The sequence below is a fragment of the Pleurodeles waltl genome, chromosome 11 (assembly GCF_031143425.1).
Source record: "Pleurodeles waltl isolate 20211129_DDA chromosome 11, aPleWal1.hap1.20221129, whole genome shotgun sequence".
Taxonomy (NCBI): Eukaryota; Metazoa; Chordata; class Amphibia; order Caudata; family Salamandridae; genus Pleurodeles; species Pleurodeles waltl.
Window position 1 is genome coordinate 77,673,708 of NC_090450.1, and position 15,293 is coordinate 77,689,000.

At 43.5% G+C, this 15,293-nt stretch overlaps 1 protein-coding gene across 3 annotated transcripts in view; it reads left to right on the forward strand.

Annotated features, from left to right (window-relative positions):
• The window catches only part of ATP11B (ATPase phospholipid transporting 11B (putative)), a 456,703-nt gene that overhangs the window by 280,919 nt on the left and 160,491 nt on the right, over positions 1-15,293 (forward strand). For all 3 annotated transcript variants that reach the window (XM_069213099.1, XM_069213101.1, XM_069213100.1), the window contains exon 22: positions 3,106-3,251. In XM_069213099.1, coding sequence (XP_069069200.1) covers positions 3,106-3,251 — 146 coding nt within the window. The remainder of the gene's footprint in view (positions 1-3,105; positions 3,252-15,293) is intronic.

Genomic DNA, 15,293 nt, shown 5'->3' on the forward strand with positions numbered 1-15,293 from the left:
ATCACCAACAGGTCCACGAATGGGAAATTCACCCCCAAATTCTGAACACTTACTTCACGCTCTGGGGAACACCTCAAATAGACTTGTTTGCGACAAAAGAGAACGCAAAATGCCAAAACTTCGCATCCAGATACCCACACAGGCAGTCCCAGGGCAATGCCCTATGGATCAACTGGTCAGGGATATTTGCCTACGCTTTTCCTCCTCTCCCTCTCCTTCCTTATCTGGTAAACAAACTCAGTCAAAACAAACTCAAACTCATATTAATAGCACCAACTTGGGCAAGGCAACCCTGGTACACAACGCTGCTAGACCTATCAGTAGTACCCCACATCAAACTGCCCAACAGGCCGGATCTGTTAACACAACACAACCAAACGATCAGACACCCAGATCCAGCATCGCTGAATCTAGCAATCTGGCTCCTGAAATCCTAGAATTCGGACACTTTACAACTTACCCAAGAATGTATGGAAGTCATAAAGCAAGCCAGAAGGCCATCCACCAGGCACTGCTATGCCAGTAAATGGAAGAGGTTTGTTTGCTACTGCCATATTAATCAAATCCAACCATTACACGCAACCCCAAAACATGTAGTGGGTTACTTGCTTCACTTACAAAAATCTAACCTAGCTTTCTCTTCCATTAAAATACACCTTGCAGCAATATCTGCATACCTGCAGCCTACCTATTCAACTTCCCTATATAGGATACCAGTCATTAAAGCATTCATGGAGGGCCTTAAAAGAATTATTCCACCAAGAACACCACCTGTTCCTTCATGGAACCTAAATGTTGTCTTAACTAGACTTATGGGTCCACCTTTTGAACCCATGCACTCCTGCGAAATACAGTTCCTAACATGGAAGGTTGCATTTCTCATCGCCATTACCTCTCTAAGAAGAGTAAGCGAGATTCAGACGTTTACAATACAAGAACCTTTTATACAACTACACAAAAATAAGGTCGTCCTAAGGACTAATCCTAAATTTCTACCAAAAGTTATTTCACCGTTCCATCTAAATCAAACAGTGGAACTTCCAGTGTTCTTCCCACAGCCAGATTCCGTAGCTGAGAGGGCACTACATACTTTAGATGTCAAAAGAGCATTAATGTATTACATTGACAGAACAAAGAGCATCAGGAAAACTAAACAGCTATTTATTGCATTCCAAAAACCTCATGCAGGAAACCCAATATCAAAACAAGGTATAGCCAGATGGATAGTTAAATGCATCCAAATCTGCTACCTTAAAGCTAAACGACAACTGCCCATTACACCAAGGGCACACTCAACCAGAAAGAAAGGTGCTACCATGGCCTTTCTAGGAAACATCCCAATGCAAGAAATATGTAAGGCAGCCACATGGTCTACGCCTCACACATTCACCAAGCACTACTGTGTAGTCGTGTTATCCGCACAACAAGCCACAGTAGGTCAAGCCGTATTAAGAACATTGTTTCAGACTACTCCCACTCCTACAGGCTGAGCCACCGCTTTGGGGAGATAACTGCTTACTAGTCTATGCAAAACATGCGTATCTACAGCGACAGATGCCATCGAACTGAAAATGTCACTTACCCAGTGTACATCTGTTCGTGGCATCAGTCGCTGTAGATTCGCATGTGCCCACCCGCCTCCCCGGGAGCCTGTAGCAGTTCGGAAGGTACCTTCAACTATTTGTATATATATTATTTTAACCTTAAATAGGTACATACTTAGTCACTCCATTGCATGGCCACTATTACTACAATACAACTCCTACCTCACCCTCTGCGGGGAAAAACAATCGAAGATGGAGTCGACGCCCATGCGCAATGGAGACAAAAGGAGGAGTCACTCGGTCCCGTGACTCGAAAGACTTCTTCGAAGAAAAACAACTTGTAACACTCCGACCCAACACCAGATGGCGAGCTATGCAAAACATGCGAATCTACAGCGACTGATGCCACGAACAGATGTACACTGGGTAAGTGACATTTTCATTTTGCCTCCCTCTGCTAAGGAGGATGACCTGCCACTACAGGGAGCTCGTAAAGGGACCAGTGTCTGGACTTCAGGTGGTCACACTAAGTACTAATATAAGATTTGTATACAGAACATCACTCACCAAAGCTGATAAAAAAAAAAAGTACTTTTTAAAAACAAAACTGTAGTAGTTTGTGCTGTAGGTCTGGAAAAAACAAGAGTCTAGGAAAGCAAGCATTTTGAAGTAATATGTGACTAATCCTGCCTTTACCATTAAAAAAAAAAAAAAAAAGCTGTATTATGTGCAAATCTGGAATGGTATATTAGCAGAGCTTTTGTTGAATTCATTTTGTTTTCTTGCAAATACTTTTTTCCCGTTTTTCAAAATATATATGTATATATACTTTGACTAATTTCTCATTTCCATCCAGTGGATTCCAAAAACCTCAGGTACCGTTAGAATCCCAATCATGGTTGGGTGGGGTAAGGTCGTTGCTTAGGCTTTGTGGAAACAAAGTTATGAAGGCTTAAGTGCAAAGTTCCCCAACGTAAAACAAATAGCTCAGCCTTAGAGTGGCTGGAGTGGAGAATTAAGCTTCAGCAGTTATGAGTTTAATGACCCTCAAACATGACATATTCTACTTGTTCTTTTTGTTCCCTTTTTCCTTAAGGTTGTTGGTCTTTGCTGTTCAAAAGCCACCTTATTGTGTACTAGTTTTTAATTATGCTGTAAGACGGGAAACATGTTGATTCAAATATTCTTTACTTTTCAGTGTACTCTGGTTAATATTGAGTACAATAACAATGTTGTCGGGTGCAAACCTGACAATGACTGATTGCAGGCCTATTTTTTATGTTTATTTTTGGATTTATTTTCACTGGTGGTTTAGCTAATGCTTGGTCCTCCTATTCTTACATTTGTTTTCCACAGATGTGGGTGTGGATAAATTTCCACATCTTGTGTTATCCAGTTTTTTAATACAAAGATGTGATGCAGCTCTTCTGTATTTAGATCTTGGATCTTGTTTGCCTGCTATCACAATCAGTAAACCTTAAAATAAAATTCAGTGTACTTGCATTCATAGATTGTGAAAGTCCTAACTTGCTGTAAAGTCTCTTTGTTTTGGCATTTGCAGGAATCATGGGGAAGGAAGGAAGACAAGCTGTAAGAAATAGTGACTATGCAATAGCAAGGTTTAAATTCCTCTCCAAGTTGCTTTTGGTGCACGGACACTTTTATTATATTAGAATAGCAACCCTTGTACAGTACTTTTTTTATAAGGTAAGTGTGCATGTCAGTTTCATATAATAGGTGAACGTTGAGGGAAATGTAATTTTGCATTTTATTATCATCTTCATTGTCTTGTATATTCTCTCTGTTCATTATTTTCGTCATCTGCTCACTTGTAAAGCACTAAACAAATCCAACTTAAGCCTCCCAGTGTTCATACCTAGATTAACAGTTGTCCCAGGATGCTGAATAACAAAGGCCTTAACTAACATGCCTAATTACAAATAATTATTAGTTTAAAGACTGGAAAAGAGAGGTCAGTGTGTTCCACAGTCTACATGCTGATAGAATAGAGTGGTACCAGCTTAAAGCAGTTCATTTTATGGATGTCTAGCATACATTTACCACAAGCATACATTTTGCTGTGGATTACGAAATGTAAGTCGGTTCTTTAGGCAGTTAGGAGCGAGACTGTTTCATGTCTTGTAGACATCTGTAGCTTTAAGTCTGACTGGCAGCCAGGCTACAAAATATTCCCCTTTAGTGGGTCCCTGTACAGAAAATGCTGCAATACCTCCAGATTAGAATGTTTTTTATTACTAATTGCTGTACAAGCATTAGAATCATTAAGCCTAGACCTGAGGGCCGCCCTGACAAAAGTAGCTTATTTTGTCTCAGAACGAAACTGGCGTATGCTGTGCAATATTTTGAGATAAGGAAGTGCAGATTGAGTCTTGCTGGCATGCCTGCCAATAAATCATTTTGAATGAAAGAAGCTTAGTTTCTTTTAACTTTTTTTCTAAAAGACTTGTGTGAATTACTGATAGGTGTACTTTTGAGCTACTGTTACATGTTAATCAATGTAAATGGGCAATGCTAACAAAACAAACTCTATTTTGGACACATTTAGGATTGTGCAGTTGAAATCCATCAAAGATGGAATTTCTGAGAAGGTGGGTTATATAAATTGTAGGTCTTATTTAGGGCAAACAGTAACTTTGAACTCCTCGTGAGTATCTGCATAGTTTTCTAACTGTATGTAAGGTAGGTGGAAATGGTCAAGAAACAGTTTCTGCTCCATAACATAAAATGATTCATGGGATGATTCCTGACCCAAATATATACTCTGACTTATTTGTTCAGGAAAGACCTTCACTATTTTCCAACATGTTCCGTCTGTGTGCCGTAATTTAATGTGAGTCTGTTTGCTGACATCTTCAGAACTGGGCCTAGCAAAGAGCCAGTCCGGTTCCTGCTCAGGCACCTGCTCAGGCACAGACAATATGCATTTAATGCTACAGACTTAGATTTTAGTGCAGCACTCTAATTTGTGATGGATAAATCTTTCTGCATATTCCTCACCTGTTGGAAATCCCCAAGTGCCAGACTGGATCTTTCTATAATCTCCTGAATTGGTGGGGGACACTGGCTCCATCCTAGAGTTACAAGTGATGCCACTGGAGCAATATAGTACCCATATTGGTGCATCAACGTCAGTTCCCTTTTTGCCGCACTCTTTGACAATATCTTTTGCATATCTTCACAGTGTTCTTACAATTTCCTAAAATCACAGTATAGGGTGTCATGCTACTAAGAATTCTGGGTTTAAACCCTGTTGCACCTTTAATCGACAAATGTCCATTTCAGACCTGTGGGAAGTCTGCCTATGGTGTCTGGGGTCAAGGCATTATTCAAAAATATGCAACAATTGTGGCCTTATGCACCCCATAAATGTAAAACCATGAGGCCTTATACACCCAAAGGCCAGAAAAGAGTACACAGCCAAACGTGAGGCCGGTGACAAGTGTTGAAGTTGACACTGGTTGCATTCTTGGTCAAGATTTCTATTGAGATCACACTCTTCATTAAAGTTCATGAAGGAGAAGACTGACAAGCACAAAAAGAAGGGGCATGTCAACAGATCACCACAATTCTGGCACCAGTCACAAGGCCTCTTCCAGACAGTTTGCCTGCCCCTACCGTAGCTGACAATCATCCGGCATAAGAGGTTGACCCTTGGATCTGAGGAAGCTTTATCAGAGCTGAGCCCTGGACTGGCTGAGAAGGATGTAGAAGGGTGTTGTATGCAGACCTCATAAGACACTTACTGTGAACCCCCCCCCCCCCCCCACTCCATCTACCTATCAGGCTGGTTCTCCTCTCTCTGTCTAAGATGATGGTTCTCCATCTCAGTTTTCAGAGCCTCCGCCTTCAGGCCTGAAGTTGGAATGTGATATTTAAGCTCATGGTATTTTGCAGCCTCTGCAATAAATCAGTCTTCCTCTGGAAGGTATGACAGAATATTTGTTTTGTGTGCAGAGCAAAATGTAGGCCCTGTGAAGGCATGCCTGTCTGAAATCCTCTGTTTCACCCTATCCTTAGCCGAACAGGTCTTGTGCGGTGGACACTGTTAAGAGATACATTGCAGCCTTATTTGACTTTCTCTGCATTCCAGCGCAGTCAGCCTTTTCATGTTGAGGGACTGCACACATTTTATTTAACTCCCTTTGCCATGCTTAATTGGATTTAAACCTGATTTTAAACTTTTGAAAAGTGCTCCCTTTGAGCCCCTTCACAGTTGCCACTTACTGTTATCTATGTTCAAATCTGTTTTTCTAGTGGACTTTACATCAAAGCGGTGCATCATTGAGCTGTAGGCACCACATGCCTTTCCTAAGGTTCTTCCCTGGAAAAAATGGTTCTCAGAACAAAAGCGGCTTTCCTGCTGATAACGGAGTCTTCCTTTCCATCTGGAACAATTCATTACCCTTCACACATTTTACCCTCACCTCATCCAGCCAAGGAGGAAGAGATATTGCATCAGCTTAACCCTAGATGCACGTCACTTATGATATCGAGTGCACCAAGGAGATGAGGGCTGACAACTAATTCTTTGTAGAGTATGCCAGGAGTGAGAAAGATGAGGCAGTCCAGAAAATGTTATGCTCTTGCTGCAGACATCCAGCTGGAGGGAATTCATGCTTACCCGAAGCAAAATCTTGAACATTGGCGCATACCGGGTTATTCCTGTGGATGAGATTTTTCATGGAGCAAGATTGGCTTCACATATTTGCTAAGCAATATTGCTTGGAGAGAGAGCATGACTGTTACTCTTTCTGCTGAATAATCTATTTTCCTGCAGATTCCTCACCAGTCCTTTAAACAGATTAGGTGACTTGCACTGCCTCACATTAATAGAATTAGTATTTTCCTTTTAAGGACATGGAAACAATGGCTGGAGTACTGAAATTGAACTGCCACAGTGTGCATTATATGGCACTAGTATATGAAGATCTTTGTTTTTTAAGGGTTTGTGAGATCATTTACTTTATAGTGAACTTACTAGAGCGGTTAGTAAGATGACAACAGTTCGATAAAAAAGTACTGTGTCCTCGCTGGAGAGCAGCGGTTGATTTCCGAAATTTAGGGGAAATGGATTACCAGATTGTGGGCTGTTCTAAGGTCAGATGTATTTAAATTGAAAAGCATAAGAAGCAGAGCATGTCCTGATTTAAGCTCTGTTACACATTTTCCTTGGAAAATATGGAAAGGGATGCTCTCCCTTAGGACAAGATCAGGGATTTCCCAGTTAAGCAGTTCTGACAATAACACATTTCTTTCTACATTGTCAAATGCTGTTCTAAAATCTACAAATGCTATATTTAATCCCTTCGCTGCCAGGCCTTTTCCCCCTCCTGTGCCAAGCCTTTTTTTGGCTAATTGGGGGCAGTTCGCGCTTAGGCCCTCAAAGTTTTGTTCACATAAGCTACCCACGCCAAATTTGCATCCTTTTTTCCCCAACATCCTAGGGATTCTAGAGGTACCCAGACTTTGTGGGTTCCCCAGAAGGAGGCAAAAAATTAGCCAAAATACAGTGAACATTTCGTATTTTTAAAACAAATGGGGAAAAAGGGGCTGCAGAAGAAGGCTTGTGTTTTTTTCCCTGAAAATGGCATCAACAAACTGTTTGCGGTGCTAAAATCACCAGCTTCCCAGCTTTCAGGAACAGGCAGACTTGAATCAGAAAACCCAATTTTTCAACACAATTTTGGCATTTTACTGGGACATACCCCATTTTTACGATTTTTTTGTGCTTTCAGCCTCCTTCCAGTCAGTGACAGAAAAGGGCGTGAAACCAATGCTGGATCCCAGAAACGCAAACATTTCTGAACAGTAGACAAAAGTATGAATTCAGCAAGGGGTAATTTGTGTAGATCCTACAAGGGTTTCCTACAGAAAATAACAACTGAAAAAAGAAAAATATTGAAATTGAGGTGAAAAAAACTGCAATTTGTATCTACGTTTTACTCTGTAACTTTTTCCTGCAATGTCAGCTTTTTGAAAGCAATATACCGTTACGTCTGCTGGACTCTTCTGGTTGCAGGCATTTATAGGGCTTGTAGGTTCATCAAGAGCTCTAGGTACCCAGAGCCAATAAATGAGCTGCACCCTGCAGTGGGTTTTCATTCTATACCGGGTATACAGCAATTCATTTGCTGAAATATAAAGAGTAAAAAATAGCTATCAAGAAAACCTTTGTATTTCCAAAATGGGCACAAGATAAGGTGTTGAGGAGCAGTGGTTATTTGCACATCTCTGAATTCCGGGGTGCCCATACTAGCATGTGAATTACAGGGCATTTCTCAAATAGACATATTTTTTACACACTCTTATATTTGGAAGGAAAAATTGTAGAGAAAGACAAGGGGCAATAACACTTGTTTTGCTATTCTATGTTCCCCCAAGTCTCCCGATAAAAATGGTACCTCACTTGTGTGGGTAGGCTTAGCGCCCGCGACAGGAAATGCCCCAAAACACAACGTGGACACATCCCATTTTTTTTTACAGAAAACAGAGGTGTTTTTCGCAAAGTGCCTACCTGTAGATCTTGGCCCCTAGCTCAGCTGGCCCCTAAGGATACCTACCAAACCTGTGCATTTTTTAAAACTAGAGACCTAGGGGAATCCAAGATGGGTTGACTTGTGGGGCTCTGACCAGGTTCTGTTACCCAGAATCCTCAAAATTTGGCCAAAAAAACACTTTTTCCTCTCATTTCGGTGACAGAAAGTTCTGGAATCTGAGAGGAGCCACAAATGTCCTTCCAGCCAGCGTTCCCCCAAGTCTCCCAATACAAATGGTACCTCACTTGTGTGGGTAGGCCTAGCGCCCACGAAATGAAATGGCCCAAAACACAACGTGGACACATCCCATTTTTTCACAGAAAACAGAGGTTTTTTTGCAAAGTGCCTACCTGTGGATTTTGGGGGGGGGGGGGGGGGTGTCAGAAATGGCCTAAAATAAATTTGCCCCCCCAACCCCCCTGGGGAGCGACCCTTGCCTACGGGGCCGCTCCCCTTGCGTGACATTGGCGCAAAATAAAAAAATCCCCGGTAACTAGTTGTTTCTAAAATCCGCCGACCTGCCCCCAAGGGGGGCAGAAATGGTCTAAAGACAATTTGCCCCCCAGGGGAGCGACCGTTGGCTAATGAATAGCTCCCCATTTCTAAAAATAAAAAATAAAAAAAATACACACAAAAAAAATTTAGCCCTGGCAGAAATGGCCTAAAATACATTGGCGCAAAAAAAAAAATCCCCGGTGACTAGTTGTTTCTAAAATCATAAATGGCCTAAAATACATTGCCCCCCCCCCCATGGGGAGCGACCCTTGCCTGCGGGGTCGCTCCCCTTGTGTGATGGCGCAAAAAAAAGATCCCTGGTGCCTAGTGGTTTCTGCCCCCCCTTGGGGCAGATTGACCTAAAATGGGCCAATCTGCACCCAAAGCGTGCAGAAATGGCCTAAATACAATTTGCCCCTCCAGAGGAGCGACCCTTGCCTAAGGGATCGCTCCCCATCTGTAAAACAACAACAAAAAATCCCCAGTGCCTAGTGGTTTCTGCCCCCCTTGGGGGCAGATCGGCCTAATTAAAATAGGCTGATCTGCTCCCCTGGGGGGCAGAAATGGCCTAAAATAAATTTTGCCTCCAGTGGAACGGCCCTTGCCTAAGGGGTCGCTCCCCTTACTTGAAATTCACACACACAAAAAAACTCCCTGGTGTCTAGTGGTTTCTGTCCCCCTTGGGGGCAGATTGGCCTCATAAAAATAGGCCAATCTGCCCCCAATGTGGGCAGAAATGGCCTAACTATAATATGGGAGCGACCCTTGCCTAAGGGGTCGCTCCCCACCTCTAAAAGAAAACAAAACAAAACAAAAAATAAAATTATCCCTGGTGCCTAGAGGGCAGAAAAGGTCCCCCCCCCGGGGAGCGACCCTTGCCCAAGGGGTTGCTCCCTCATGCCAGTTTCATTTTTTTAAATAAATCCCTGGTGTCTAGTGGGCGTTTCAAAATCTGGATTGCTTTGCAATCCGGCTTTTGAAACGCTCAGAGAGACTTCAAAGGGAAGGAAATTCCTTTCCTTCCCTTTGAAGCCACTCTGGGCCTCGCCCACGTGATCGGAAGAGAAATGCGAGGAGAAATGCGAGGAGGCCCTGTGACAATCAGCGCACGACCGCACGCTGACGTCACGGGGTGGGGGAGTCAGGGGTGGAAGGGAAGGGCTTCCCCTTCCATCCCTGCCTTGGGGGGGGGGGGGGGGGGCGGAACCCCACAGAGGGAGCGCTAGCACTCCCTCTGGGCTCTGTGCCTCAGGACGTAACCATTACAACCTGGGCACAGAAGGGGTTAATGCAGCGTACTTAGTGTGCATGGCGTGATGAATCTGAGAAGGTAGTGTACCAAGACCATCCTCTGTCTGATAAAAAAAGAATTAAGTTTGTGTTATTGCCCGTGTTTCTAGTTCTTGAAGTAACAGTTTAGTGTAACATTTGCCTTCAGGATCGGAGAAGGCAGTTAGTTGGTAGACGGTAAGATGTGCTAGACTTCTTGTGTATAGTTTATAAGGAATAAGAAAGGTCAAGTCTACCTTTCTGTGATAGTGCCCTTCTGTAGGCAGTGTCTGTACAACGGGGTTAACTAGGTTACCCCCCAAAAAGTATCTATTATGCAGTTGCAGAAACATTTGTCCCTGAAGCGCCATTATTGTGGATAGCAAACATGTTCTTACAGATCCTGTCTTTAGATGGCCACTAAAGAATTACCAGTGTCAAACGTTAAGGATTTACCTGAGTCTATATCCTTGCATCAAGACTAATTCAGACAATCATTCACAGGCACACTAGTCATGCCAGTCCATTCACCTTTGTGCATGATGTGAATGTAACGAAATGTGCTAAGGTCACTTTCTTTACTGACCTCCAATACCTCTGCCCACCATCTTTCACTAGCTGTGACTTTTGCTTATTATTTTGCTTTCTTATACGGGGATTGTTTGTGGGATGCATCTCGTTTCTGGTTCAAGCTATGTGCACTGGTTAATTATTTTATGTAGTTTACAGAGTGTGAGTTTTATTTCTAACTCTCCATAGTATGAAGCATTTTAACAATTTTACATAATGAGGCCTTAGTTTTTTTTTATTACGAGGAAAGCTTTGTCCCCAATATTAAGTGAATAGGTCACTAATAAAGTTAGACCACCAGAAACGTTCAGAGGAAATGACTGCTTTATGGGGTTGAGAAAGTGTATCAATTTTTTCACCCAACATAAAAGCTGATCTATTATTTTTCTGGCCCATTTTATTCTACTTTTGTGCTCAAATAGTCTTTAATGGTTAGTTGTAAAAACAAACATAAAGCCAGTATGGAAAAACAAGTAAATAAGAAACAGGCTGTGCTATTCTACAAAACACCCATATCATCGTAAGTATCACATTCATTAACAATCACAAGTGGAGCAGGTATAGATACCAAATAATATAAGGGTCAGAGGGTAAGACTTGGCCATAATTACATTTTGTTAGTGTCATTTGTGTGCCCACAGTAGGAGATAGTGAGCAGTGGTTGACTTATTGAGTAAATGAGTAGGAGTTGTTTACAGGGGTGTGAAATTTAATAAACAAATCTATTTGTCCATGGGACAGGTTGCTTCATAAAATCTACTTGTCATTTAAAAAAAATCCACCTGTCGTTTTAGTGCCATGTAGTGATTTGATCACTTAAGGACTGAATCTCATTATATAAGAACTCTGATAATAGCCTCTCTGACTAAGCTAGGGCTGGTACTGTAGCAGGGTTTGAATTCTACTAATTACCACCTTTTTCTACCTTTCCACAGATCTACATATTGGCGCTGGAGGTAGCATTATGCAATAGTTTTGGGTTTGAATGCGCTTTGGGGTCTGCGCAAACCCTACTAACTTGCATTTTTGTGGGTTTTCAATATCTCTTTTATAACCTTTCCCATACTGAAAAAGGTTGAACATTTACTCCTGACAAGGGCAGAAATAAAACTACTTCCACATTTGGGGAAAAAGTGGTTGCGGGAAAGTAAACTTTTAAATGCTCCACAGATTTTCTCATGAGCGAAAACTACACATGAATATTTGCTTTTGCTAAAATGCAGTTCACACGTACTTTCTTGGGATATGATGTCCTTGCCTGCGTCTGTAAATTATTGTGAATTTATGAAAGCTGTAAATCTGCATTAATGCAAGGGCAGATATCATGGGTCTACTTTGTGACTTTATGTAAGAATTGGGCTCTTAATTAAGTCTTGAGTTGACCAAGACCATTTTTTTAAATTAGAATTCTGCCTTTCTCTCACTCTATCTATAGTCTGGCTTCATTGTGACAGCATTCACCTCTTTCACAAAGTAGTTTTGTTCAGTGCCAGAGACTGCTGTGGCATTGTATGCTTTGCGAGTCCAAAAAATATTATTGCTTTTTGCCAATATTCATTATAATGGCCTGGCAGCTCCCACAATAAAGTTTTACAAAAACTATGTCCGACCTATTGGCTTTGCCAATGATTGTTTATTTTCATGTTTCTGATAATCTTTTTGAAACTGGTTTCACAGATTTTCCATTGTGAATATTTTTTGGAAATACTAGCATGGATCAACGTATTTTAGTAGATGATGCTTCAAAGAAATTATCCCTAAATGATCACACTAGTCTAGCAAAACGTTTTTTTTCAAGTTGCAATTTAATTTGAAAGCAAAGCCTCGTCAATCTTGTTTTCAAGCTTCTGTAGATATTTGCTTCTAATCAAAAAGCATTCTGCGAGCATTTTACGTAGCAACATATTGTTAAACTTTTCAAATGTGTGTCCACATTTTTATACTGGGACCGCTGTCAGCAGTTCAGTCCAAGCTTACATTTCCTTAGAGCGCTTACCCTGATATTCAAGGCTTTGCAACAATGAACCATAAATACAAGTTTGAACAGCATTAACATATAGGCAAAAAGATTACCTTAACTACCAACAATGCCCTTCCCTGTTCCATATTATGGTACTGTAAACTGGCAGCCAAAGGGTTTGTGCTGCATGGGGTTGGGCCTACTTGTCCCATGAACAAAATAAACGTGAAACTTGATGTCCTTGACCCCAAACAATATGTCCTGGGATTCGGGCTATAGGAATTCCATACCCCTGGTTTATTTCCTATGGGTTGTGTGTAAGGAAATGCCTCCTTGGCATGGTTACCCCTAACGTTTTGCCTTTGCTGATGCTAAGTTTTGATTGAAAGTGTGCTGGGACCCTGCTAACCAGGCCCCAGCACCAGTGTTTTTTCCCTGAACTGTACCTTTGCTTCCACAATTGGCACAGCCCTGGCACTCGGATAAGTCCCTTGTAACTGGTACCTAGGGCCCTGATGCCAGGGAAGGTCTCTAAGGGCTGCAGCATGTCTTATGCCACCCTGGGGACCCCTCACTTAGAACATGCACACTGCCTCACAGCTTGTGTGCGCTGGTGGGGAGAAAATGACTAAGTCGACATGGCACTCCCCTCCGAGTGCCATGCCAACCTCACACTGCCTGTGGCATAGGTAAGTCACCCCTCTAGCAGGCCTTACAGCCCTAAGGCAGGGTGCACTATACCACAGGTGAGGGCATAAGTGCATGAGCACTATGCCCCTACAGTGTCTAAGCAAAACCTTAGACATTGTAAGTGCAGGGTAGCCATAAGAGTATATTGTCTGGGAGTTTGTCAAACACGAACTCCACAGTTCCATAATGCCTACACTGAAAACTGGGAAGTTTGGTATCCAACTTCTCAGCACAATAATCCACACTGATGCCAGTCTGCAATTTATAGATGCCCCCTGATTACCAGTCCTACTTCTAGTGTAGGCTGACCAGTTCCTGCCAGCCTGCCACACACCAGACATGTTGCTGGCCACATGGGGAGAGTGCCTTTGTCACTCTGTGGCCAGGAACAAAGCCTGTACTGGGTGGAGGTGCTTTACACCTCCCCCCTGCAGGAACTGTAACATCTGGCGGTGAGCCTCAAAGGCTCACCCCTTTTGTTACAGCGCCCCAGGGCGTCCCAGCTACTGGAGATGCCCGCCCCTCCGGCCACTGCTCCCACTTTTGACGGCAAGGCTGGAGGAGATAATGAGAAAAACAAGGAGTCACCACCCACCAGTCAGGACAGCCCCTAAGGTGTCCTGAGCTGAGGTGACCCCTGCCTTTAGAAATCCTCCATCTTGAGTTTGGAGGATTACCCCAATAGAATTATGGATGTGCCCCCCACCCCACAGGGAGGAGGCACAAAGAGGGTGTAGCCACCCTCAGGAACAGTACTGCCCTCCCAGACCTAAACACACCCCTAAATTCAGTATTTAGGGGCACCCCAGATCCCAGGAAATCAGATTCCTGGAGCCTGAAGAAACAAGGACTGCTGACCTACAAGCCTGCAGAGGAGGAGGAAGACGACAACTTCTTTGGCCCCAGCCCTCCCGGCCTGTCTCCAGCTTTGAAAACCTGCAACCAGTGACGCATCCGACAGGGACCAGAGACCTCCGAAGACTCAGAGGACTGCCCTGGACTAAAGGACCAAGAAACTCCCGTGAGCAGCGGCCCTGCTCAAAACCAGCTACTTCTTTGCAACAAAGACGCAACTTTCAAAGACTGCACGTTTCCCGCCGGAAGCGTGAGACTTCACACTCTGCACCCAACGCCCCCGGCTCAAGATCCAGAGAACAAACACCACAGGGAGGACTCCCCGGCGACTGCGAGCCCGTGAGTAGCAAGAGACGGCCCCCCTGAACCCCCACAGCGACACCTGCAGAAAGAATCCATAGGCTCCCTCTGACCACGACTGCCTGTAACAAGGGACCCAATGCCTGGAACCAACACTGCACCCGCAGCACCCACGACCTGAAGGAACCGAACCTCAGCGCAGGAGTGACCCCCCAGGCGACTCTCTGCCTTGCCCACGTGGTGGCTGTCCCGAGAAGCCCCCCCCCATGCCTGCCTGCACCGCTAGAGTGACCCCCGGGTCCCTCCATTGTTTCCTATCTGGAACCAGACGCCTGCTTTGCGCACTGCACCCGGCCTCCCCTGTGCCACTGAGGGTGTGTTTTGTGTGCCTACTTGTGTCCCCTCCCCCCTCAGTGCTCTACAAAACCCCCCTGGTCTACTTCCCGAGGACGCAAGTACTTACATGCTGGCAGACTGGAACCGGAGCACCCCTGTTCTCCATAGGCGCATGTGTGTTTTGGGGACCTCTTTGACCTCTGCACCTGACCGGCCCTGAGCTGCTGGTCTTGTAACTTTGGAGTTGCCTTGAACCCCCAGCGGTGGGCTGCCTATGCCCCAAAACTGAGACTTGTATGTGTTTTACTTACCTCATAATCTAACCCTTACTTACCTCCCCCAGGAACTGTTGATTTTTGCAATGTGTCCGTTTTGAAAATAGCTTATTGCCATTTTTACAAAGACTGTATATGATATTGCTTTTATTCAAAGTTCCTGAAGTATCTAAGTGAAATACCTTGCATTTAAAGTATTTACTGCAAATCTTGAACCTGTTGTTCTTAAAATAAACTAAGAAAATATATTTTTCAATATAAAAACCTATTGGTCTGGAGTAAGTCTTTGAGTGTGTGTTCCTTATTTATTGCCTGTGAGTGTACAACAAATGCTTAACACTACCCTCCGATGAGGCTACTGCTCGAACACACCACCACAAAATAGAGCACTAGAATTATCTAATTTTGCCACTATCTCACCTCTAAGGGGGAACCCTTGGAC